The 24,390-nt window shown below is 36.7% G+C and overlaps 1 protein-coding gene across 2 annotated transcripts in view; it reads left to right on the top strand.

Annotated features, from left to right (window-relative positions):
• ZNF385D (zinc finger protein 385D) overlaps nucleotides 1-24,390 on the top strand; it is a 451,302-nt gene that overhangs the window by 72,256 nt on the left and 354,656 nt on the right. For both annotated transcript variants that reach the window (XM_074900515.1, XM_074900516.1), the window contains exon 2: nucleotides 17,430-17,708. In XM_074900515.1, the coding sequence (XP_074756616.1) occupies nucleotides 17,430-17,708 (279 nt within the window). The remainder of the gene's footprint in view (nucleotides 1-17,429; nucleotides 17,709-24,390) is intronic.

Genomic DNA, 24,390 nt, shown 5'->3' with positions numbered 1-24,390 from the left:
TAATGTATTTTCCCTTTAAATAGCAAATGAAAGGGAACAGGGGGCTATGAAACATTCTGTTGAACTACTCTTCATGCTAGTCATACTGTCGTGCTAGCAAAAAATACTCTGACATTCAAATGAGAAAAGTTATTTGTCAGTTTTCCTTAAAAGCACAATAATCTTTGAAAAATAAAGTTGGATAGAAAAGGAAGAGAGCAGAGCAGAGGGGGGTTGAAAGGAAAGTAGAGAAATTGTCCATTAGTGTTAGAAACTGTGCTAAGTTAGGAGCCTGGAAAGCATGAATTTAAGTTTCACCTCCTACTGCACTTGGCAATTCCATGACTGACTGGAGGGTTTTTGTCTGGATGCAGATAGGAATTGTACAAGGTTTACAGATACAGTAAAAAGCTTTCAACAAGGTCACTGCTGGCAGCACTGAGTGTTGTTCTGTAAGTATTTTCCTCAAGCTCCTACAATGAAGAAAATGTGATAGTGCATGTATCTAATTTTCCCAACTTCACAGCTATTTCCAGTGCTAAAATATTTTAGTACTTCATAAAGTTATCTGCTCTTAGTCTTATTCTAATAATGCATTTAAAGACACTTCTGCTATATTTGTGAGTTCAGAAAGGTTTTGTGCCTGTTATGTCCCTGTAGGAACTCTCTCTGACCCATTTATTTCTTTTTAGATGGTACGTGTTTCCTTCAGTATGCTTTGAGGAAATAATACCTTTAGCAATGACAATGAGAAATCCTTGGGCTTTGAATAATGTAATTCTAGACTGCATGTTCTTTTTCTGCTTCTAAACTGTGGCTTTCATGCTGATAGAAGATTAAAAAACTTATGAGTATGTCTTAAGACTGTTATTCTCTAAAGGAAGTACTTGTTTTGTGGGATGAAGAGTTTCTGTGACAAAGAGTTCTGTATAATGAATCCACTTTGGAAAAGGGGGATTGTATTTCACAGTATGGAAGCAGTTGGGGCTGTTTAAGTAATTTGAAGCGAGGTGGGACAGGACTGTTCTGCAGCCTAATGTAAATGGTCGGCTCCAGATGCAGCTATATGATATGAGGAACTGGGAGGAAGTATAAAATATAAGTGCTCCAAAAATAAGGCTGTCTGCAGTATTTTTTGGGGACGCTTATGTGAGTGATTAGCAACACTGAGTCGGGGCAAACAAATCATCTTTGTGAAAATAAGTTAAGAGTAGAGTGAGGAACAAATGTGAGAGTGAGTGTATAAACAAACATGAAAAACTAATGAGCTTTGGTGTGTCACGTAGCCAAGGACATTACATTTGTTAAAAACATGGATTGCATGTTCTGGCCAAGTTTAATTGCTTATAAAGAATAAATCAGAATCAAATTCAGTATCTGCAAGGAGACAGCCCATGGGACTGTTGAGAAAATATGAGTTTTGACTTCATGAGTTTCCTAAAGGTCAGCCTTGTTGTGCTCTCCCTCTGTTCCTTGGCATCATCCTGAAATGCAATTCTAAGATCTGAGTGTTCCACAGTTTACAGAGCTACTGTAATTAAAGTGGATACCAAACCTTACCAAGGTAACATCTATAATAGCAAAGTGGATTTCCTCAAGTTGTGTTATATATATATATATATATATATATGTACACACACCTTTTCTTTTTTTTTTCCTTTGTCTTCACTGATGAAACTGTTAGAGTGGGTTCTTGTTCCAATGGTGAAAACAGAAAGTCCTTGCATGCATGCTCAGAAATGTGACTGGTTATGGAGGTAGTCTACATTATCTGGCTGCATCTAGGGTCCTCTGCTTTTTTCTTACTCCTGCAAATTGGTTGAGCCCAAAAGTTGAGATCTGAAGGGTGAACTCTACAAAGTCGGTGCAAGAGGAAAGCTCAGGGATGGAATGGCTTGGTTTCATTACATTGTTTTATCCCAGAATTTACCATGTTTGATTGTACATTTGTCAAGGCTGCTGTTTTTCATCTCTAAGGTGAGCAAAAGACTCCTGCAGGCAGAAATAAAAGGATCTTGAGTCACCATTTGTCAGTGCTAATCCCTTTGTTGACAAAATGCTCACTCAGTAGAAGAAAATCCTGAGCTATGTTCACAGGTGTGACAAAATATTGTGTCGCTGTGAAACTTACCCATATGTAGGCTGTTGGCTGCTTTCTTTCATTTCATACTTTGACACTGGAGCACTCGTGCTTCTGGTAGGCTTGCTCTCAGAGAAAATCCACCCACTTTCTGGTACCTCTTTTGATGGTTGAAAAGGTGACAGCAGAAAGAGTTGTTGCTGCTTTGTCTCCTGTCTTAAATCCATAACAGTGTTGGACACCTGTTAATAGATAATTGTGATACTGGCTGCACTAATTAGCTGTAAAATGAGCACATTCTTATACAGAACAAAATTTGAAACATAATGACTTGTTTTTTCTTGGTCCAGAGGAACCAGAAGCTTTTGCTCTTCTTTCAGGGAAAGTTGAATAAACAGTGTCACCCTATTTGTGTGAAAAATCTTAACTTTAAACAAGTACTTTGAGAGCAAACTCCCCATGGTTTTGACACCAAATGATTTGCTCAAATGACCATATGAGATCTCTTTTAAAAAGCCTTGGATATGTATAACTGTATGTGTATATAAAAACTGTATGTGTATACATATATATATATATGCTTTAAATATACATGAGTATGTGCAATAAATGAAACTTTGCGTTCTTTGAAGTTATTCATCCCACACAAGGGTTGAAGTTAGCTGGCAGGACAGAAAGAATTATGATTAGTGGCAGACGAAATTTGGAAAAAAGTCCTTGTAGTCTCCCAGGTGCTTGATGGCCATTCAGACAATTACCTTCCTAAGCCATGTGGTTAGTTATTTGTGTGTTATAGATCTTTGAATTCTTCAGTACTGAAAAAAACATGTCTGTTATAGTAAAGATATAAATCATAGTGCACTACAAGAGGGTAAAAACACCCCCTCTTGCTTCTGGGTAAAGACTGCAACTGCGATGAACAAGTTATTTTTTCTTAAATAAGTGCATATGACTGCAAATATTCTTGGTGTAGTAAGTATCTAGTGTAAAGGATCACTGCCCTGGTTTGGAGAGAATTCTCCTTGTAATAAAGTTTCAGTCTGCTGAAGCAGCAGGAGAGCAGTAATGTGGAATGAGGCTCAGTCAACGAAGGACGATAAGTATAGTGATCAATAACCAAGTGATTTGTGAAAAGCAGTTGATGACAGTGAGTATGTGTTGGCTCCAGATGTGTATGTACTGTAGGAGCAAGGCATGCTGAAGTGGGTAGCAATGTTATACTGCAAGGTAAGGCATTTCCATTTGCTTCCTGACAGTGAGTGTTGTATGCAAATTATATTATTGTGCCAGAATTAAGCAATGATAAGTAAAAGAATGATGATTTTGTCTAAATGAGGGAAATGAGAGGTAGGGTGGAGTAGTCTCTTGTGTACAGTGGCTTAGGGGAAGGTCACTTACTCAGTTTGGTTTTAGGTTGTGCTTTTGATGGGTTTGTTTACATGCAGTGTTTACTCTTCATATGCCTCTGACAAACAAAATGAAAATGTGACAAAGATTTCAAATGGATTTCCATCAAAATGAAACAAAAGTGAATGTATGTGTATTGAGAAGTGTATTTTTTTTACCTTGATTGTCCATAGTTTTCTTCTGTTAAAGACTACATTTTCTGGGGAAGAAACAAACCTGACAATATCAATGTTTACAATAATAATAGTAATTTGACACTGTTGGATTTTTTTATTACCTTACAGGTCTTCTCAAGAAACTACAACCAGCTGATTGAGCAGATACTCATTAAATGAATAGTGAATATTTTGCAGTCTTGAGTAATAAGTTAACAAGGACGTTTTACCTGTTGTAATCTTGGTACTTTTTAATCATTAAATGTTAATCTTACTCTGATTAGAAAAGCTTTGCAGTCCTGCAAAGCTTTTGTCATATAAGAAGTTCTTACGCATGCAGGTAATCCCATTAAAGTTCCCTGAGTGTGAATAGTCTGGTAGTCTGGGTCTAAATTAATAATAATAATAATAATAAAAATATTATTATATTATTTAATATTATTAAATAATAATAAATTCTATTTCTAGGGTAAAGGTATATCAAACACTGAAAGTACTTTAAGTGTGCTTTAACACAAGCTGTAAAAGATACCATAAATTTTAAAAGTGACAGTTTTTGTAGTGCATATCAAGAACAGTACAAATTATGGTGACTGCCCCAAGATGCTGAAATCACTGTGTGAATTTCTAGGTAGAGGAAAATGGGGACCTGATTCTGCTTTTCTTGCACTGTTTTTGTGCCAGAGTAATGCTACTGACTTGCACTTGTATAGGGGTATGTTTATCTTGCCATTTTAGGAAAAGGGATTCAGATAAATGTCTGTTTTTTTAGTGGAAGGAGCACCGTATTGTAAAGGTCTGTCAATAGCTAAGGGTCACTGCTATCCTTGTGTTTAACACTTCTTTAAGTTCTCCAAAAAATTTCATTTAGATTGAAGTCTTATACATGTCCAGTGAGGTGCAATGTTTTAGATGATGAAGTCAGAGAAGGTAATTCTGAGATAAAAAGCCTTGAAATACTGGGCCATTTAAAATTTTGTGAAGTTTTCTAACCTTTTGTCATAAAATTATGATTCAAACTGAGTTAATTCTGAAAATTTCATATATATTTTATTTGGTAGCCTTGAATGACCTTTAATGCTAACAGATATTTTAATGCATAGTGGAACTGTAATTCTGCAAAATTAAGTAGTTGGTTAAGTCTCAGGGATTTTAAAACTTGTCCTATATTTGATAGAGTTTATATGCTGCTTCATCTGAATCAGCATGGCTGAAGCAAGAAACTTCATAGGTTTTACAGAGCTTTAAATTCTGCCATGGATGACTTCTCAGAGGTTTTCAACAGCTTGAGTATACCCTGACAGGTCGAGAGAGATTGCAGATGGCTAACAGAGCTGGAAATATTTTACAGAGTCAGCAGCAACAGTTTTTACAGATCACAGTGGCTGAGCAAAGTGCTCAGGCTTCCCAGGAGCAGCAGTTTTGGGCTTGCTCTGTGAGCATTTGCCGCAAAGTGCAACAGGAGAAATACTGCTGTGAAGGTCTTCCGCAGAAGGCTGGAAGGCATCAGCTATTCTACTTCCTCTGTGTGTGTATACTTTTCATTATTCTTTTTCAGAAATACATTTTTTAAGGACAAAAAGTGACTTCCAGTCGTGTGAGGGTGTTTCAGAAATAAGCACCGATGCCTTTTAGTTAATAGCAACGTATGCTGTATAAAGTCTAGCAAAAAATATGATGGTGGAATCCTGAAGGTGATGGTTCAAGACAACTTTGCACAGAAAACATATATGAATATATATATATTTCTGCAAAACTGAAAAATGTTTATTTTAGAAGCCTGTTTTGTATTTTAGCAGTATTAAGGCACCATCATTGATTAATATGTCCAGTAAGCTCCTGGGCGCCTCTGGTAATTTTTTAGATTTTTGGAAGATATTGCTGGAATATCTTGTAAAATCAGCAATTTCTAACAGGGGCTGATTTTTGCAACCAAAATGAAGCAGCAGTCCTCGTGCTGGGGGCAGGTATGGGCTTGAAGTCTCTTGTTTGTCCATGTTTTCCTGTATTTCCATATTTTTATTATTGAGCTCTACATATCCAAATAGTAAATAGGTAACATATTTCAGAGATCTTGGATCAAGAAAGACTTACAGAAATAATTTCAAACCCTCCCCTTATGCTTGCCCTAAAAGATATTTTCATGTGTCTAACTCGTGAAAAATATAAGCAAATTCTCCTCAATGTCCCCTACCCTAATTTTCCACACAAGAGTCAATAAAGGAGTGAATTGTACTTGTGGGAAAGTAATGCAAGGAATAAGTTACTGCAATAAATATCTCATTGCCCAGTAGGTCCTCTGAGGTCCTGGTATTCTGTGACCCGTTACCAGGACATACACTCACCCTGTGGGTTTATAGCAATCATAGCTTGAAAATATGTTTGCATTCACTAATAGGGAATCACCTGAATTTATCCTAAATAAAAAAAATAAATCATCCCAGTTTGTATTTTCAGTGAATAGGTTCCTTTTGCACATTTTTATTTTTAAAGCATAAGCATTTCTATAAATCATTACATCTGGGTACTGTGATGAAAAGGTTATTAGAAATGTGACACAGACAGATAGGCTTTGTGTTAAAATAATTCCCCAGCTGCGTAAGTGAAGCCCTATGTTGGCCTTGTGTGACTGTAACAAAAGACTTCAGTTGCTGCTGTAGGGTACTGTGTCATCCTGAGGAAACGTGAAAAGGTCCAGATCTCCCAATTTGTCTTTCAGATTTTTTTACTGATACATGTCAAGGAGAGTCTAGTTTGCTAGACATTTATCTCTAAATCCCTAATATTGATGAAGAGATTGAGGTAAATTTGTAGTTGACATGAAAGAAAATTATATCGACCTCAGATACAGTAACAAAGATGTTGGCTGTCAAAACATGACAAAGTTATATACAGTGTATTTATACTTCTCAATTAAAACTGCACAGTATACCCCAAAAAGCACATGCTGTAAACTAACAGAAGTTATGTTCCTATTGCCATGAATGCTGTACTAAATGCATGCTCTTTGCAAAAGAGAATGCAATTCAAAGGTGCGGGAGTAAGATAAATGACAATAACTTGCACATACGCTTGCAAAAAACATCTGCTAACCTTTCCAAGCACAACAGACTTCCGCCTTGATGTGTTTGCATTGCTTGGAAGATGATCTGCTCTCCATTAAATTCAATATTAAATAGCCCAGTGGGTGTAATGAAGCAATAAAATAATAATAATAAAATCCCTACATTTGTAAATGCTGCCAGAGCTACCTGAGTATTTTATAATGAGCAGACAATCTGAAAAAATCATTACTTTTGTGAAAGTGTGAATGATAATATTCAAATATAAACCCTAATCCTGCAAGCTTTTTTTAACGCTGGTGGTTGTAAAAGTGCATTTACAGGGAGACAGAATGTACACCTTCTTGTTTGATCTGTAAATCTCTTCCAAAGGGTAACTGATTGAAGCATTAAAATTGCTCTTTTGCTTTTCTATGGTTCTTTTGTTTTAAAGGCTTTTTGTTTAAAAAATATCCACACAGCATCTCCCTAAGACAAAACTATAACAAAAAGAGAGGGGAGATTGACTTCTAAGTTTTAGCTGTTTTTATATGTGGTAAGCATTGCTCTAGCCTATGGCCTGAGAAGGTTCGAGAATTCAAATCATAGAACTTTGGCAATCTTGAGAAATCATCTTGCAAACTGCAAGAAAGTAATAATTTTTGAAATTGCTTATATGAAAGAAAAATTACAAAACACAAACTTCTGACATTCCTCCTGAACTGAAAAGAAGAAAAAATAATTCTGAATTTTAGTAGTCCTTTGCTTGTGGCCTTTATTTCTTCTTACCCACCACGACAACATTTACTGACAGTTTTATTTTATTTTATTCAGTGTCTGATGGCTGCATTCTATGTGCGTAACATTGCAGGGGATGAACTATCTATCTCAAAATTACCATTCTTTATTCTGAAATAATATTTAAAAATGGGGTTTTTGGGTGTAGTGGTGGGTTTTTTTAAGCAGAATTCCCACAGAGTTAATTCATGTGCCTTTTAATTATTTGTTTCATTTTGTAGATGTATTTTCATCAGCATATTGGCAAAATACTTAACCACAAAACTAAAAAAAAAGTGACTGTTTCTAAAGAGATAACCTATCAACGAAATAGAAACGAATACTAATTGAAACTTAATTTTTGAAATTACCTACTTGGTAGATAGTGGTTGTATTATAATGTTAAGAACAGAACTTGTCTGCAAAAATGAGTTGCTCATTATGCTCAAACAACTGTTCATGCTCTTGCTTTCTGCTGAGATATAAAGATTTGACTGGATATTTAGGTACTAGGAAAAGTAAAGATCTTTAAGGTGGAATATTCCACTTATAGGATATCTGGGTGACAATTTGTAGGTTGATTTTTGCATCAAGGAATTGATCAAAAGAGACTGAAAGAAATGTTTTTTATCTATGAAATCAAAAGTTATATTCTTAGATCAGAAATAGTGTGGCCAGCAGGACTAGGGCAGTGATCATCCCCCATTACTCTGCACTGGTGAGGCTGCAACTTGAATGCTATGTTTAGTTTTGGTCCCCTTCCTACAAGACAGACATTGAGGTGCTGGAATGCATCCAAAAAGGGCAGTGAAGCTGGTGAAGGGTCTAGAGCACAAGTCTTATGAAGAGTGGCTGAGGGAACTGGGGTTGTTTAGCCTGGAGAAAAAGAAGCTGAGGGGGAGACCTTATTGCTCTCTACAACTACCTGAAAGGAGGTTGTAGTGAGGTGGGTATTGGTCTCTTTTCCCAACTAACAAGCAATAGGATGAGAGGAAACAGATTCAAATTGTGCCAGAGGTGGTTTAGATTGGATAAGGAAAAATTTCTTCACTAAAAGCGTTGTCAGGTGCTGGAAAAGGCTGCCCAGGGAACTGGTGGAGTCACCATTCCTGGCTGTATTTGAGATGTGTAGACATGGCATTGAGGGATATGGTTTAGTGGTGGACTTGGCAATGTCAGGATAATGATTGGACTCAATGATTTTAAAGTTCTTTTCTAACCTAAATTATTCTGTAAGCCTATGATTTGAATTCCAATACCTACAAAATTTCAGTAGTTCTGTCAAAAAAGGTCGGTTGTCTTCTTTTCCCTTTACACATCCTTTTTTCTTTACACCTATCTCCGGAACCTGCTAAATGGTCTAATTCATATTTTGCTCAGAGTTAATAACTTGAAAAATCTGTAATTTTCTTCCTGACCTTTAAAAACTGTACTGACTGATTGCCTTCTCAGAAACAGTGCTGAACCTAAGGTTTTGTCTAGGAGAGGTGGTCTGGATTGCGATTGGACTCTTCCGTCCCTTCTTTTTGAGTCCTGCCAACTCAGAGTGCTGTTTGGCAGGAGTTCTGAGGCTGTGAGTGGAATTCCCAAATGTGGAAATTTAAGACTGTGGAAAAAATTCATGTGCTTCAGGGTACATTTCTTGGTAGGCCGAGCCTTCACAGCTTTGCTAGCTCTGTCTTTAGCTGTTTTAAATACTCCCTTCTGTACAAGGTCTGTACAACAAGATACCGCTGGTGAAGAGGGAGGTGAGGCAAACAGCTTGCTTTACCTGCATGGGAAGAGCATCCCTCAGAGCCTGGGTACCAGACACATAGCTAAACCTGTGTTTTCATTTGGCTCTTACTTTAGGGAGAAATCTTGTGTCTTCACAATGACCATCTCTGAAAATGGATTGAATAAAAAACAAATAGGGGTGTTTTCATGGCTTGGCTCTGGCTGTAAGTCACTACAGTAGTACTTCTCAGATTTTAGAAGCTCATGTTTGCAAATGAATTACTTGGCCTTTAAACAGTTCCAAGCCACCCAAAATGCTCCATTATGTTAGTACAGGCTTGAGAAATAGATATGTATTACTAGCTAATTGAATAACATATGGTGTTGATTAGTGCTTAGCTCTTTTTATAGATCTCAATTATAAAAATGACTGCAGTATATTTTGAGACTATGAGATGTCTGTTGGTTGCTTCTGACAAAAGGGATCTGCTGAACCAAGAAATGATGAACTTTTTCTGTTTAGTTCATCTATAAGTTCCTTTAGGAACTCGTGGTGCATGTGGCTGTGATGAGAGATAGGCTTTAGTATGTTCATTTGCTGCAGTATTGAAATGCAGCCTTTCCTGATAGATTTAAATGCTCTCCAGGCAAAACAAAACAAAAGCCCAGGCTTTTATTTTCTGTGCTATTGCTCAAGGTATATGAATATACAATAAGCCTATTTCAAATGGATAAAAATCTACTCCTACAGGGTTCAGTTTGCAGAGATGTATTTCCTGGGAGGACGCCCAGAACATAGACATAAAGTTATAAAGTCCTCCAACCCCAAATAACCTTGGTCTCCTTCCGCCTCATCCCCCCTCCCCAACAATAAACGTGGGGAGAACCTGCCTTTATTTTTCACTTGATGCAATTTTCATTCGAGAGATTATTTTCCTCTTAAACTTCACAAAAATCACCTGAGATGATGATGATTATGATTTTCTTATTATTCACATGGATGACTGAAGTGGTATCACAGCTAGCAGCAGTGATCAAACTGGGAGGAGGTGGAAGGATGCAGAAAAACAATAAACAGGAAAACAAGATGTTTGTCTCCCTGATTTAACTTTTTTTCTCCTAAGCTACCTCTTATACTGTATTTTGTGTGGATTTTTTTAAGAGAAAATTTGATAAATAGTTGCTTCAAATGTGATGTAGTGTGCACTATATGAGGCACACAGCAACAAGAAATACTGACTAGTAATTTAGCTCTTGGGTGTATGACCTGACAAACTCTTCCTTGCTTTTTAAAAGCAAGTGATGGTTATTCTTGCAGTCCTAAAACTCTTAGTAGAAAAACCTATCAATAGTGTAAAAATACTTAATGCATGTATTTTTCAGATTTCCATGTCAGCATTTATTGTATTATAAACTATTTTGTATTTCATTTCATCTGAAAGACAGCAAAATCTGAAAGACTCCGAACAAAGGAGGTCCTCAAAAATATTATTTTTTTTTTTTTAAAAAAGCCTTTTCACTCCCAGTAGGTTTCCATTCTCCAGTAGCTCTTCCACTGAAATGATGTTCATTCTTCAATCCAGAGAAAACAGATGAATCCTGAACCATATCCTGAAGGTTACCCAGGTCATTTGGGAGGGAGCTGCATTTCAGAGATGCAGTGCTTTCACCGTGAGTGCCCTTTCACCATTTTCCCATTGTTTGTCACTGTATGTTTGTAACTGCCACAGCAGTAACATGTAAAATACAGCAATGTGTAAAATAGAACATTCATGACCTAAATTGTTCTGGGCTCAAAACCAGGAGCAGGTGCAACCCTGATCAAAACCAGAAGGCTACAGTGTCAGGACTACATCATCCAGTGATAATAGGGGCTGGAAGAAGGAAAACCTATTTTATTTTTATTCCTGATCCTTCTTCTAGTCTGTCCTGTGCCCTCCATCCACGTATGAAATAGATGGCAATACATTCGCTTTAAGCTTCTCCCAGGAACAAATTCCTAGAGCCGACATTTTATTCAATAAGGTCAATCTAGAGGTTGCAAAGGCAAGTTAACTGTCACTGGCTTCTTAGTAAAGGCATCACGAGTACAGCAGGTATTTTTGAGTAACACATACAGGTACTGGGTTTGGGATAGGTCCTGTCACGTACATTGGCTCACAGTGTGGAAGAGATTCTTAAAAGGCTGATGCAAAGGTCATCCTGCTATGATGGCTGTCATCAACCAGTAACGTCCTATCACCTGAAAGACATAGCATCAATTTATGAAGTTTGAAAAGATTTTAAGATTCCAGTTAATATCAGAGGGTATTTTTGCGTAGCATGTTGGTAACATTCCCTCAAAGCATAAAAACTGACAAGGTGATAATTAAAGATAGGATCTTGATAAGCGATTTTTTTTTTTTTTTTTGTAAACATTGTGGTAGCAACAGTTTCTTTGGAAGCAGCTGATATCTGCTGAGATCTGAAAATTGCATTTTATTATTTCCTGCAAAAGTTCAGTTCTCTTAACATTCGAGGAGACTGTTATGGCAGGCAGAGTGAGATTCCTCCCATCTAACTTGAGATCTACAGCATAGACATCTGCAAAAGAAGAGGCATACATGTTTCTAAGAACAAAACACCTGACTGTGTCGTCTATTTTGCAATGAGATGACTCTTTCCATAGGCCCTGTTGGTGAGATGTATAGTGAGTGCAGTCTTGGGGTGACTGACTGAGATGCAAGCATCTGCATCTTTAATTGTCACTTAAATGTCTTTCAGAGTTTTAGAATTAAATATTAGAAATCCTTGAATATGGTAATTAGTGGACTTTTGTCCTTAATGCCCTGTCTGTATTTTCTGTCCTTCAGCTATTACAGGAATGTATTTGTTGTAGTGACCTGTTGGGAAGAAGACAGGGAGCTATTCTTTAAGATACACTTTGTCATTCATCAGTGGCAAGTGGTCTGCATCAAATACAACTGACTTACTTGCATAGCAGTCTCTTACTCTGGGATTCTCATACTCCATTTACCTCTTAAGTGTACCCAACATACTTGACTGTTATGTACACAGGGTGAAAGTCACAGTGACTGGGATAGTTCTATGCTGACAGGACAGTCTGGAAACAGAACAATTAATTGTAACACAAATGAGCAGAGTTTCCTTTTGATTTCCTTGAACAGAAAGCATGTTATTTTCTTGCAGCTAAGAAGGTAAGGATGGTTTCATGGGAAGGATGTAATTTCTAATCCCTTACAGTCAAGCACATTTCAGCTGAGAAATCCCCAGGCGGTAGCTATGTTAGCTAAGTCAGCAAACACCACAAATTGTAGTTGTGCTGGTTTTCCACATGGGACAGTTTTCTACTTTACAAAGCTATAATGTCATGCAAAGTTCATTTTACTGGTAAGCATCATTGAGCCAAAATTGAGTTCAGAGCCCCGGGGAAAATAGATGTAAGTATTTATCCACAGTGCTATTTGAATTGGCTTGAAATTTTGAGTTCTTGGTTGCCTTCCTCATTCATTTCTAGTTCACTGCAGTCTTTATTAGAGCTCCTAAAGGTTGAGAATTTAGCTTCTTTTAAGGGGGGGGGGAAGTAATTTGCAAAACTGATAACTTTATAAGATAATGTAACTGGTACAGTCAAGACGAACTCTGTAATATGATGGCAGGAAAAGAGGGTGTTCGTTTAATGCCTATCCATTTCCACATGGGATCAGCAGTTCAAACCAGTAAGACATTGATAGCAATTAAAAATTGCTTTTAATATTAAGATTATAATGTTTTCTTCTAATCATATTCTATGTAATGCCCCAAAATAATAAACTAAGCATTCTTTTCCTTACCCCCATCAATCAAAATTGCTGTCTAAACGTTTCACTCCCGAAAATTGAAGTATGCAGTGATGCAGACATGAACAGAAAATCTGCTGTTTTGCAAGAATTAGTCTTCATCTGTGTTAGTTTAAACAGTGATGGATCTTTACAAGATTTCACAAACTTTATTATTTTTTAAATTTTCTTTTAAAATACTGGTTGGAGTGGTAAATTATATTTTAAAAGTATCTGAGCTAGTTATACTCAGTTGGATATCTCCCTCTTCTTTACCCTTTGCTATCTTTAAGAAGTTTTTAATCCTGTGTTTTAATCCTAAACTGCTCTTGTTTTTACAAAAATTTTGTCTTCGTATTTGGAATGTTTTTTTTTCTCAAACCATTTGTGTCCAGTCAACATACTGACTATTGCAATGTGATGCTGGTTTACAGCATCGGCTCAAGTGGTTTGCACAGGTATGTAATATTTCACCTGAGTCCTTCAGTAATGCCATTACATATTCAGAAATCTCTGTGTATCTGTAAAGGAAATGGTGACAGACTGTACTATGTATCCTGAGACTTCTGTTTTCCTAATTGTCACCTACTACGCACTTATAAATTATCCCCTTCTTCCAGATTTAAGAGAGACATAGCAGTAGGCAAGAAATGTATTGCAGCTCTAATGCCATCACAGCTTTCTAATGAAAGCACAAATCAAATGGTAGATGTTTGAATCATTTATTTCCAAGGTGGAATTTCCCTTATTATTTTACTGTGCCTTTATCTAGTGTGCATTTTATAATTTATTTTCTGAAATAATATTAGAATGCAAGACAGAAGTAATATATATGCCAAAAATAAGACTCGCATAGATTAGGCTTTGTTGACTGGAATATTAGAAGGGTGTAATAACATGCTAATGCAGTTTATTAGGCTGCCAGCTTACCTGTGTAAATGTTTCAAAAGGAATTAGACATGTGTACACATAGTGTACAATGTTTGTTTAATTTACAAGATTATATTTGCTTACAAAGTCTTACATCTTGGTTAGATGATCTGTTTTATTATAGTAATCTTATGCCTATATGACTAGCACTATAGGTCTAGCGATATATTGAATCTGTAAATTTAAATTCATACTGCTCTCTAGTGGGGAATGCTTTCAATACAAAATATATATATATATTAATGTACAGCAGGTATATAAACTGGGATTTCTGAAAAGTTACTGTCGTCTAGAGCAATTCAGTAAAACTAGTGTTATCAGGTTAGCATTTTAATCCTTGTAATGCTTTAAGACTGACCTTCTTAATTTAAAAGTATTTTAGATAGATGAATATAGCTCTCTTTGGAGTGAAGAATATCTCCAGCAAACTCCAAAAGACTGAGAGGTTGATGGATTGCTGCTGCTTCCTCAGGAGAAACTTCCTCCTTCCATCAGGAGAAATATGCTATAGATCTGCTTTAGAAAAACTGCAGGTTTTCTCCTAAGCTTCCACAGTTTCATAATATCTTATGGAATGGTTGTGATTTATCTATAAATGTTTCTATCAACACTGTTGGTATAATAGGTTTGAGTTTAATGAATATTTAATTTCCTTCTTTTTTCTCTTTAATTTTACTTTGGAATGAATTGTTTAGTCTGCTTTCTCATGTCTTGCTTTGGACAGCTAAAATCCTAGATAAGAGTTGACTATACACAAAAGCTGAAATCATAATACTGACTGAACTAGTTGAGTGAGGTTTTAATTTACAGCAAGTGCAGAGCTCCTCTCAGAACCGGTCTGTGCTTTCTTAAATGAAATAGTGTTTAGTTAGCATCAAAGAACACAGTGTAATTAGATATCAAGCATCTAAAAACTGAGATTGAAACTGTTTTGAACAATTGATAGGTTTTAGATTTGCATCTTTAGATAAATTCATCTTTATGATTTAATTGGGAAACACTAAATGTGTTTAAATCCTTGGGATGGCTGGCAAAACATTTACCTGATGAAATTTATGATATTTTAAGTTTTCTCAAGAATGATTTGCAGTATTTTGGTGCAACAGGACCCAAATCAATGCTTGTTTAGACTTATTTTTAGATACTGAACCTTGTCTGGATCTGGGATTAAAGGCATCTGTAGTCCATTTTCTTGTGTTGCTGCAATCGTATTTTTTGTCTTGAGGTTGTCCGATTTGTCAGTTAGAGACCAAATAGTATCGTCGTATTTAAGGCTGCAGTAATTTCGTCACACAGATTAGATTCTTTGGCTAGACCTTCATTTATTCACTAAATCTGGGAGAAAAAGCAGTTTAAAGATTTATATACTATATAAAGGTCTCATCAAGATATTAAGTTGGTATAACATTTTGCACTCCTTGAACAGTAAATGAGGTTTGCTATGCACAGACACTTCTTCACCTGTGCCATTTCTGCTCACCTTTAATAGCAGAAGCTCATGTTTACACTGATTTCACTTGAAGTTCTGCAGATGGGATTATCTTCTCATTTCTGTAGTTGCTACAATTTGGTATTAACTGAATCTAAATTAACTATCCTTGAATCATAATCTTGGGAGGTTTAAATAAGAAACTAATAGAACATGCTTATTATTTGTCTTTGAACTATTTTAAACCAGACAGGTTATAAAATGATTACACTTGGGCTTGAAAGCATTCACAGAAAGTGAAGAGGGGATAACCAGGGGTTGCTAAATACCTAATTAATAAGCTCAGGAGTGAGGTCTATGCATTTAAGTTTAGCTGACTAAAATATAGGGGATTTATTTTTTTCTTAATTACAGTACACCAAAATATATAAATATGTGAAACAGAGACTAATCCTCCCCCCTTCTTTTTTTTTTTCCAACTCGAAAAATGTGTTTTACATTTCTAAGTGCTAAAACAGCTACAGATTTGTAGCTATTAGTCACGTGAAGTATTTGCATGTAGGAGTGTGTCTGTGTAGCTTAACTGACCTATTTATTGTATAGTTTATATAAAAAAAATGTGAAATTTATGGATTTAATCGTAGAGAGGATTCTAAAATATTTCTGCTGCAATAACTACGTGTATTTCTGTGGTGGACTGACCTGGTTGGCTGCCAGACCACACCCAGCTGATCTTTCACTCCCTTTCCACACCAGGGCACAGAGGGAGGAAATAAGATAGAAAAGCTCATGGGTTGAGGTGAAGACAGGGAGCAGTTGCCATCACGGGCAGAAGAGATTCAACCTGGGGAACACTTTGCCCCTCTGTACCCCCCTTTCTTCCTGGGATTAACTTCTCTCCTGACTCTTCTGTCCTACTCCCCCACGCCCGAGTGGTGCAGGAGGATGGGGATTAGGGGTTGTGGTCAGTCCATATCACTTCATCTCTGCTGCACCTTCCTCCTTATGCTGTTCTTCTGCTCCAGCATGGGCACCCTCCCACGGAATACAGTTCCAGTGAGGGTCCTTCCCATGGACTGCAATTCTTGTAAAACTGCTCCAGCATGGGTCCTTTCCATGGCATGCAGTCCTTCAGGAAAGGACTGCTCCAATGTGGATCCCCTGCAGGATCACAAGTCTTGCCAGAAAACTTCAGCCTGGACGCCTCTCCACAGACCGCAGGCCCTGACGGGAGCCTGCTCATGCATGGGCTCTCCATGGGCTGCAGCTTCCTCCAGGGCATGGCCACCAGCTTTGGCATGGGGTCCTCCACGGGCTGCAGGGTGGATTTCTGCTCTACTGTGCTCCTCCATGGGCTGCAGGGAGTAAACCTGTGTCACCATGGCCTCCATGTCACCATGGTCCTCCACGAGCTGCAGGGGAATCTCTGCTCCAGTGCCTCGAGCAATCCCTCCCCCTTCTTTTCCACTGTGTACAGGACTGTTTCTCTTTGCATTTTTTTCAGCTTCTGCACAGTGCTTTTAGTCTTTCTTAAATATGTTATCACAGAGGTGCCACACCTGTGGCTGATGGGCTCAGGTTTGGGCACTGATGGGTCAGTTTTGGAGCAGCATGGGACAGCCCCTGGCCTTGACTCAAAAAGGCTGCCTCCAGCCCCCACTGCCAGCACCTGGACACTTGCACCCAATACGGTTTCCCACAGAAGATGACAGTTGGCATGAGCTTCATCCAGACTTTGCTGAGACTTGGCATTTGTAAGGTTGCTTTTCATAGTATAATTGTTAAATAATTAAACTAACCAACGGTAAAGATAGAAATAATAAAAAAAAAAATTAAAAATTGACCGGTTGACTCCAGTGATAGACTAATAGTACCCCTGAACATGTAAAGACATTCATTTGAGTGGCTGTGAAATAAGTTACATAGCAGAACTAAAAAATATGAAGAGAAAGCAAAATACATGAGTGGAAATACAGTGTTGAAATATGACAATACAAAGATGATTTTTTGCCTTTTACTGGTTTGCAGATGTAGAGATCTTGTGTATATTATTTTATATTACTCATAAATTTTCCTTATGTTTTTTCTTCCCCCCAGAAAATATGAAGAAGCCCTGGAGCCCTGATTTACCAGTTGATAACCAATCATACAATTCAGATTTCACATCTGTCCCAGAAAGGGAAAGTGAGAAAGAATTAGCACCTGATGGCACTGAAGAAAAAAAGGAGAGAGAAAAGAAACACACCAATTTCACTTTGTGTAATGTTTGTAACATTCAGCTGAACTCTGCTGCTCAGGCACAAATCCACTACAATGGCAAATCCCATCAGAAGAGATTAAAACAGCTCAGCAATGGAAATCTCAAAAGTGATAACGGTAAGCATTAAAATATATATACCTTTTGCCATGTTTTGATGTGAGAATTGCAGCAATGTTCATTAATGTCAATATATATGAGTCTAAACTTTTTTTTTATTCAACCAACAAATTCTTTGAAGTTAAGGCAAAGGCTCTTGATGACTTCAGAGTGCTTAGGGTCATCCCTAGCATGAGAATCTGGCAAATAGATAAGGATATACCATCTGTGTTATTACAAGTGTTTTCATTTTATATTTTGTTTACATGATGGTGTTGATTCAGATTCTTTCTCATTCTATTTGCATTTTGATGGTTTTCGGCATAATCAGTGATATTCCATATTTCACGGTCTACTAGAAAGTTTATACTTGTTAGGGGTATGTTTACTTTTAATGAATGTAAGACAGTTGCAAAATAAATTGAAACAAATACATTACACAGAACAAATACATTTCCAAACTCATTACACTTTAGTTTACTTATTCAGGGTTCAACCCATAGCTAGCATAAGTCTGTTTAAAGATCATGACTGAAGTCAGAGATGGAACGGAAGTTATTTTGATTTTAGCTGACTTCATTGACAGCTTTGAGAAAACCATTTTGTAGTAGGTGGCATGTTTTCCTATCATCAGAGTGAGTTGTACGCTTCAATGAAAAACATGTTTATGGATTTATGTACAAAAGTAGATCAGACATTAGAGACAAACAGTGATCCCTGACAAGTAAAATCATATTACTATGTTATAGTTTTCTCAATTTCATAACAGATAGTATCCAAATTTGTTATACTATAGGTAGAGTTCTACTGTATTTTTCTATTTGCTTCTGTTCACAGTGTCAAAGAAATGATGGTCTTTAATGTGGTGTACTTAGGACTTTCAGACTTTCTGTCTTCAGAATACACACATAACTTATTATTTTGTGCCATGAGTTGCTTCCTGCACCACTTGCAGAAGGACATGTAGAACACTAATCCTTAGATGGGATTTAAGAGGTATTTTAATAATCTGTGCTTTGTCCTGGCTTTAAGAGTTGGGAATAATATGGGTATGTTGCAGAAGTGTGTTGGATGTGAGTGCTTTTCTACGTACAAAGTGTTGCTCATTTCCTTAAAACAAAACAATAAAAAACCCAAAAACCCGTAACACTGAACACAGTTTTATCTTTAAGTGGTAGGACTATAACTTTTGACACTGCTCATAGTTCAGGCTTAGGAAGAATACCACTACTGTTAGTAGGAGTTATGAAAATGTGTAAAGAAAGATTGATTTCCTAATTGATTAAAGATGTAATATGGCTATCCACAAATGCATTCTTTCTAAAAATAAGCACAGTCTAATGTTATTGATATCTTCAATTAAGGTAAAATTGGGTTGCTGTTATTAGCACAACAGTTTTGCTAATGATAGAAAGCGTGTTTCTGCAGTTCATTTTTCTGCGTTAATCCATAGTAATGAAAGAATTGGTAATTAAGCAATGCTGAAATTAGTGTCAAAGGGCTTCAATCATGCTTCAGCATTGATCTTCTAGAGAGGATCAAAGTAATAGTATAGTGACATGTTTCTTATTTCCTCCTTAAAAGAATCCCTATGTCATTTGTAGCTTCATCCATTTGTAGTAAGAAAATAGCTGACTGTCTAGCTCTTTGTTTCAAAGTGCAGTTATTTTGGGGTGTTGCCTGAAACTCGAGGCTTTTCAAATCTGTCACATCTTTGAATATCATCAAAAGTAGCACTCCACTGAGAGAGTAACTTAGGGAAGAGAATAAGGAAGTGATTTTCCCATATCACCAAACTTTGAGATTTCAGGTTTTTTAAACTGAACATTATGAGTGAAATAGAGATGAATATTAAATATTTCTTGCTAGAAGTTGAAACTGAATATTTCAGTAACCACCCTCCCTGCACTTTTGAACAGAGACCCTGTTTGAGATCAGTTTTCTAAGTCAAGTACAAGTTGGAATGTGACAGACCGTCCACAAATAATAGGTTGTGTCAGAATGAGTATATCTGAAATATGGTCAATGTTTTATGGATTACTGATTGTTTTGTTGATGAGACCCCATCAAGCTCAAGTGGCATATGTCCATGACTAAAAGAAATTATGTCTTGATCCTTTCAGCTTATGTGCACACAAATGACGTTTTTGAAGGTCACTGATGTAACTGAAAAAACTGTTAAATGTACACAGTACTGTTTATTCAATGTATGTCAGTAGGTTGCTTTATTTATGAGAATGGTATTTCTTGTGTAGAAGTCTGATTGTCACAGAAGACAGCTGTTTTTCTCAGTGTCCAGGTTAATGGTCTAATAATTCTTGGGACTAAATTTTGCTGTGAATTAAAACTAAATAATGGCTCTGCTTTATGAGATTGTCTTCCCAGGCTTCATCATCACTAGTTATTCATTATGTCTCATGTTGAATGTAGTGTTTGCACTATGCACAAGAAAACACCATTTCCAAATACAGAGATTCATGGACTGCACTATGGGTTGTATATGTCTCTGCAAAATTGTCTGCTCACTTAGAACTAGCATACATGGAAAGCCTGGGCAAAATATTGGAATTGTGACTTCTGCTTTTGATTTATCTCAGAATTATTCCCACAAAGCAGGTTGGGTTTGTGTGTTTTATATCATGAGGGGTAATAGAAATGGAGGATTGATTTATATGAAGCAACGGCCCATGTGTTGTTCCTAAATAATTTGCAATGGACTGCTGAACAGAGGTAGGGTTCAGCTGTATTAGCATTTGGCTGTGTAATTAAAGCTGTCATGCTGTAGTCATCATCTTCAAACTGTGTGAAGTAGGTTTTATCTGCTGGATGTAAATAACAGAGCATGTTACTATAATTGAATATCTCTGCATAATTTCATAAAGTAAATTGCTTAAGCACAAAGCCTATTAACCTCTGCAAATATACAATTAATAGATAATGTGCATTGTGGGGTTAAAAGCAGCATTTCTGTGCTGCTGTATTGGTATCTGTACTGAATTTGAACAACTCACCAACTCTAAAGTTTTGCTAGCTGCTTACCTGTAGGCTTGGCAGCTTTACTGTATGATACCCATGTGGTTCCTTTCTGGGGCAGAACAGCAGACTGTGCAGAGTCACAAAAAATTATGTGAACCCATTGTTTCTTGTATCATTACTTGGTACAGTGATTTGTGTTGACTTAACAGGACATAATAAGACATCAGCACTTCTGTTACTGAACTGTACATGCTTGAGATTAACACAAGTTTCCATGTTCTTTCCTTCTAATAATAGTCTTTTATGTCTTTAAAAACCCTTTTCACACTCTCTTCATTACACCCTATAATACATTCTTTTTGCTGGTGATTTTTTTTGCCATTCTGTTCTCGTGCATGCAGTAGCAAGATCACAAGTAAGTCAGTGGGGATTTTCAGTAAGTTTGTTTCTGCCTTAAAAGAGGGCAAAATGTATTTCCTATCTGGTCTGACAACATTGTACCACTTCTCACAAAACCAGCCTGGATGCTGTGGGAAGAGGTGACCTCTTGTGGGAAATCATTTATTCTGACCAGCAGGAGCAAGACTCATGTTTGTACTGACAGAATGGAAAAATAACTGTAGATGTAAACATATAGCAGTACCCGTGAGAAAGATGATATTCCTAAGATTTTATGTAAACCAGAATTTCCCATGTTCTTCCTTTGTGTAAATTGCTGAATTATCATAAGTGAATGAGGCATGGTTAGGACAAAACCTAAAACTACTTTCCTCTGCAATACTTTCTACAATACATTAGATTACAAGTGGTAAAATAATGGAGATGAGATATGCCACAAAATTCTTAGAACTCCTTTCACTTTAAAAACGGATTTCTGAAACATTCTTATTTTGAAACCTTGGAGCCAGTGAAGCATTTGTCTGTAGTTTCTTTATCTAACTCTCTGAAGTCATAACTGAGACGAAAGACTATCCAGCTTAGAATCACAGAATCCGAATGGTTTGTGTTGGAAGGGATCTTAAAGATCATCTAGTTCCAACCAAACAGTTAAATTTAGCAAGTTTCACTTACTTTCTTTTAACCTAAACCTGCCTACAATCTTTTTTTCAGTGGAATTTCATCTTAGTAAAATTTTATTGTACTCTGAACAAGGACAGTGAGTGCGTGGGTATAAAAGAAAGGGAAAAGATCAGAAATACTATTTTATCCCTTGGTAACTGCAAAAAGCAAACCTCTTAATTCAGCATCAGATATTACTTAAGAATAAATAACAATTTGCTTATTACAGTTATACTGAAATATTCACTAAATGATGATCAAAATTTGTTTCACTTTTTTTTTCAACTACATTTGGTGGTAGAATGTAGTTTCCCACAACAACTCTTGAGATTACAGTTCCGTAATATCTATGCAGCAAATTTTTGCACACTGGTCAGAGAAAATATTTAATCTATTATAACTTTTTTTTTTTAAATCTAAATCCTGCCACTTTACAGTTCTGTAGGTAGGAAATCCAGAAGATTCACCTAAACCACTTTGAGATTCTTCTTCTTTACACTCTTCTGTTGCCAGTTCTTTTCTATTTCTGTGCTGCTACTGTGCTTTACACCCCTGCTGTCACATTTTTTTTGTCATGAAAACAGGCAGCTTTGAGGCAGACAGAATCTTACTTTAGGGTGGTAAACTACTAAGCTACAGCTTTCAGAGAGACGTGTCACCTACTCTTTTCATTTCATTATTTTCTCCAGAGAAAGAGGATTGGATAGGGCATTGAGGAATGGAGGAAATCTTTAGATAAAGTATATTCTCCTTCAGAGGAGGGGATTTTCTGTTATTTTCCTGGGAAACAAGTATTGTCAGATCAGCTTGAGATGTTTCTGGAAGTCATGTCTCTTGCAAATTTTTTTTTTTTAATTCATGTCATGTTCTGATGCGAAGTCTTATGACTAGTTAACAGGAAATCCAATATGAGTTATCCTCTAGTTTTAAGCCTTTAGTCTGGGGGTCATAGATGCCAATAATTTGTAAAGAAGCACAGCAGGTTCCTTCTGGGTATCGTGTAATACCTCCCAAACATCAAAGCTGGATATCTCTGGACAAGTAGGACTGGTTGAGGGCAGTGTGTTGTCACTTCCACTGCTCCCAGATGTAAATCGTTCTTATTCCAAAGCACTTGTCTGTTTTCATCATGTTCCTATTCCAGTTAGTGAACTAGTAACATAGTTTCTGCTTTAAAGGGCACTTTTGCAAGCAAAATATGCTTCTAAAGCAGTACTTGTGTTTGCAGAATTTATTTTTTTTATTGGAGTCATTAATGTAATAACCACCATATGACATTGTTCAGCGCTAAATTTTATCACAAGGTAATTTGTGTATCGAGTGAATTAAGCTTAAGAAAGAGCCAGCTCACACCAGCCAGATGCATGATGTTCATTTTTCACCTAATAAGCACAATGGGATCCATTTGGCTTTGTGAGTATACAGAAAATGATGGATGGATGGATGGATGGTAATTGTGGACAAACTCTTTACATATGTGCAAATATCCATTGTAGACTTCCTATAGTTAGCTGACTGCTACCTATTACAAATAAATAAGAAGGGACATTACTAAATTTTAATACAGACCAATCATATGTAAACCCTAGTGTTGTAACAAGTTGTGGGAAGGTTAATGAGTGAACCTGGAATAACTTCAATAATGCCATGCAGTTACAAAGGTAACACATATTTTAGCAATCTCTAAAACATTCTTTTAGATTTGGAAAAAGAGAAATTCATAGTGGTTAAACAATTTTTCATGTAGTGTATCTGGTAATTGGTCCACTGAATAGCATGACAGAACGGGGAAAAAAAAAAAGGGAGCCAAGAAAACTGTGTTTATTAATTATGACTAATACTTCAGAACCTGGGGGATAAGTACAAATTTATTGCTAAATATGCTTAAAGTATTTTTGAAGCTCCTTATTTTTCATCAAGTGTACTTAAGAATGTGATTATGTCCTTTGTTGAAGTATGGTTTCAGTCTCAACTGGCAAATTCCTTTCTTTTCTACCATCTTAGGTGACAACTAAATAAAAGCTGCTGTGGCAGTTTATTATGAATCAGACTGTTTAAGGTATATGAAGAGTCTCAACTGTCTAGAACATCTGCCCAGGGTCTAAACAAGCCTCTAACTGTAGGTTGAAAAACTTATATAGAATTGGGTTTATTCTAGTTTTCTGCCTGAAAACTGCACAGGATCTCTTTTAATATCCCCATCTGTATGGAGTGCCCTCCTTTTGGGTACCATCTCCAAAGCAGGGTGCTTAGCAAGTTGTCTCCACCAAAGGATACAGATGTTTGTCCATGAGAAATTCTACAACAGCTGAAACAAGTTCAGAAATTGGTCCTTACTTTGCTGCCTTTTAGCAAACCTGGATGGGGTTTCTGATTTCTGTGCTAAGGCAGTGGAGGCTGAAGTACTTAAAGGTGTCTTCAACAGCACACAAAAGCTGCTGTTATGTACAGGTTAAAGGATGAAACCCGTTGTGTGCTTGGTTGCTACGTTTAATCCTCCTCCACACTCACAGTTCTTAATCTGTATGTTCCAAAAGTTATTCTCGGGAGTTCGCTTGTCTTTTTTATATATTTATGGCCTTATGTCTTCAGGGCTTCATGTTCCTCCTAGATGTACAGCACTTTTCCTTCTATGTTGAAAAATAACTGCCCTTAAAATATGCATGC

Source organism: Athene noctua, chromosome 2, assembly GCF_965140245.1.
Source record: "Athene noctua chromosome 2, bAthNoc1.hap1.1, whole genome shotgun sequence".
In the NCBI taxonomy this organism is placed as follows: Eukaryota; Metazoa; Chordata; class Aves; order Strigiformes; family Strigidae; genus Athene; species Athene noctua.
This window is presented reverse-complemented; position numbering and strand designations above follow the sequence as displayed.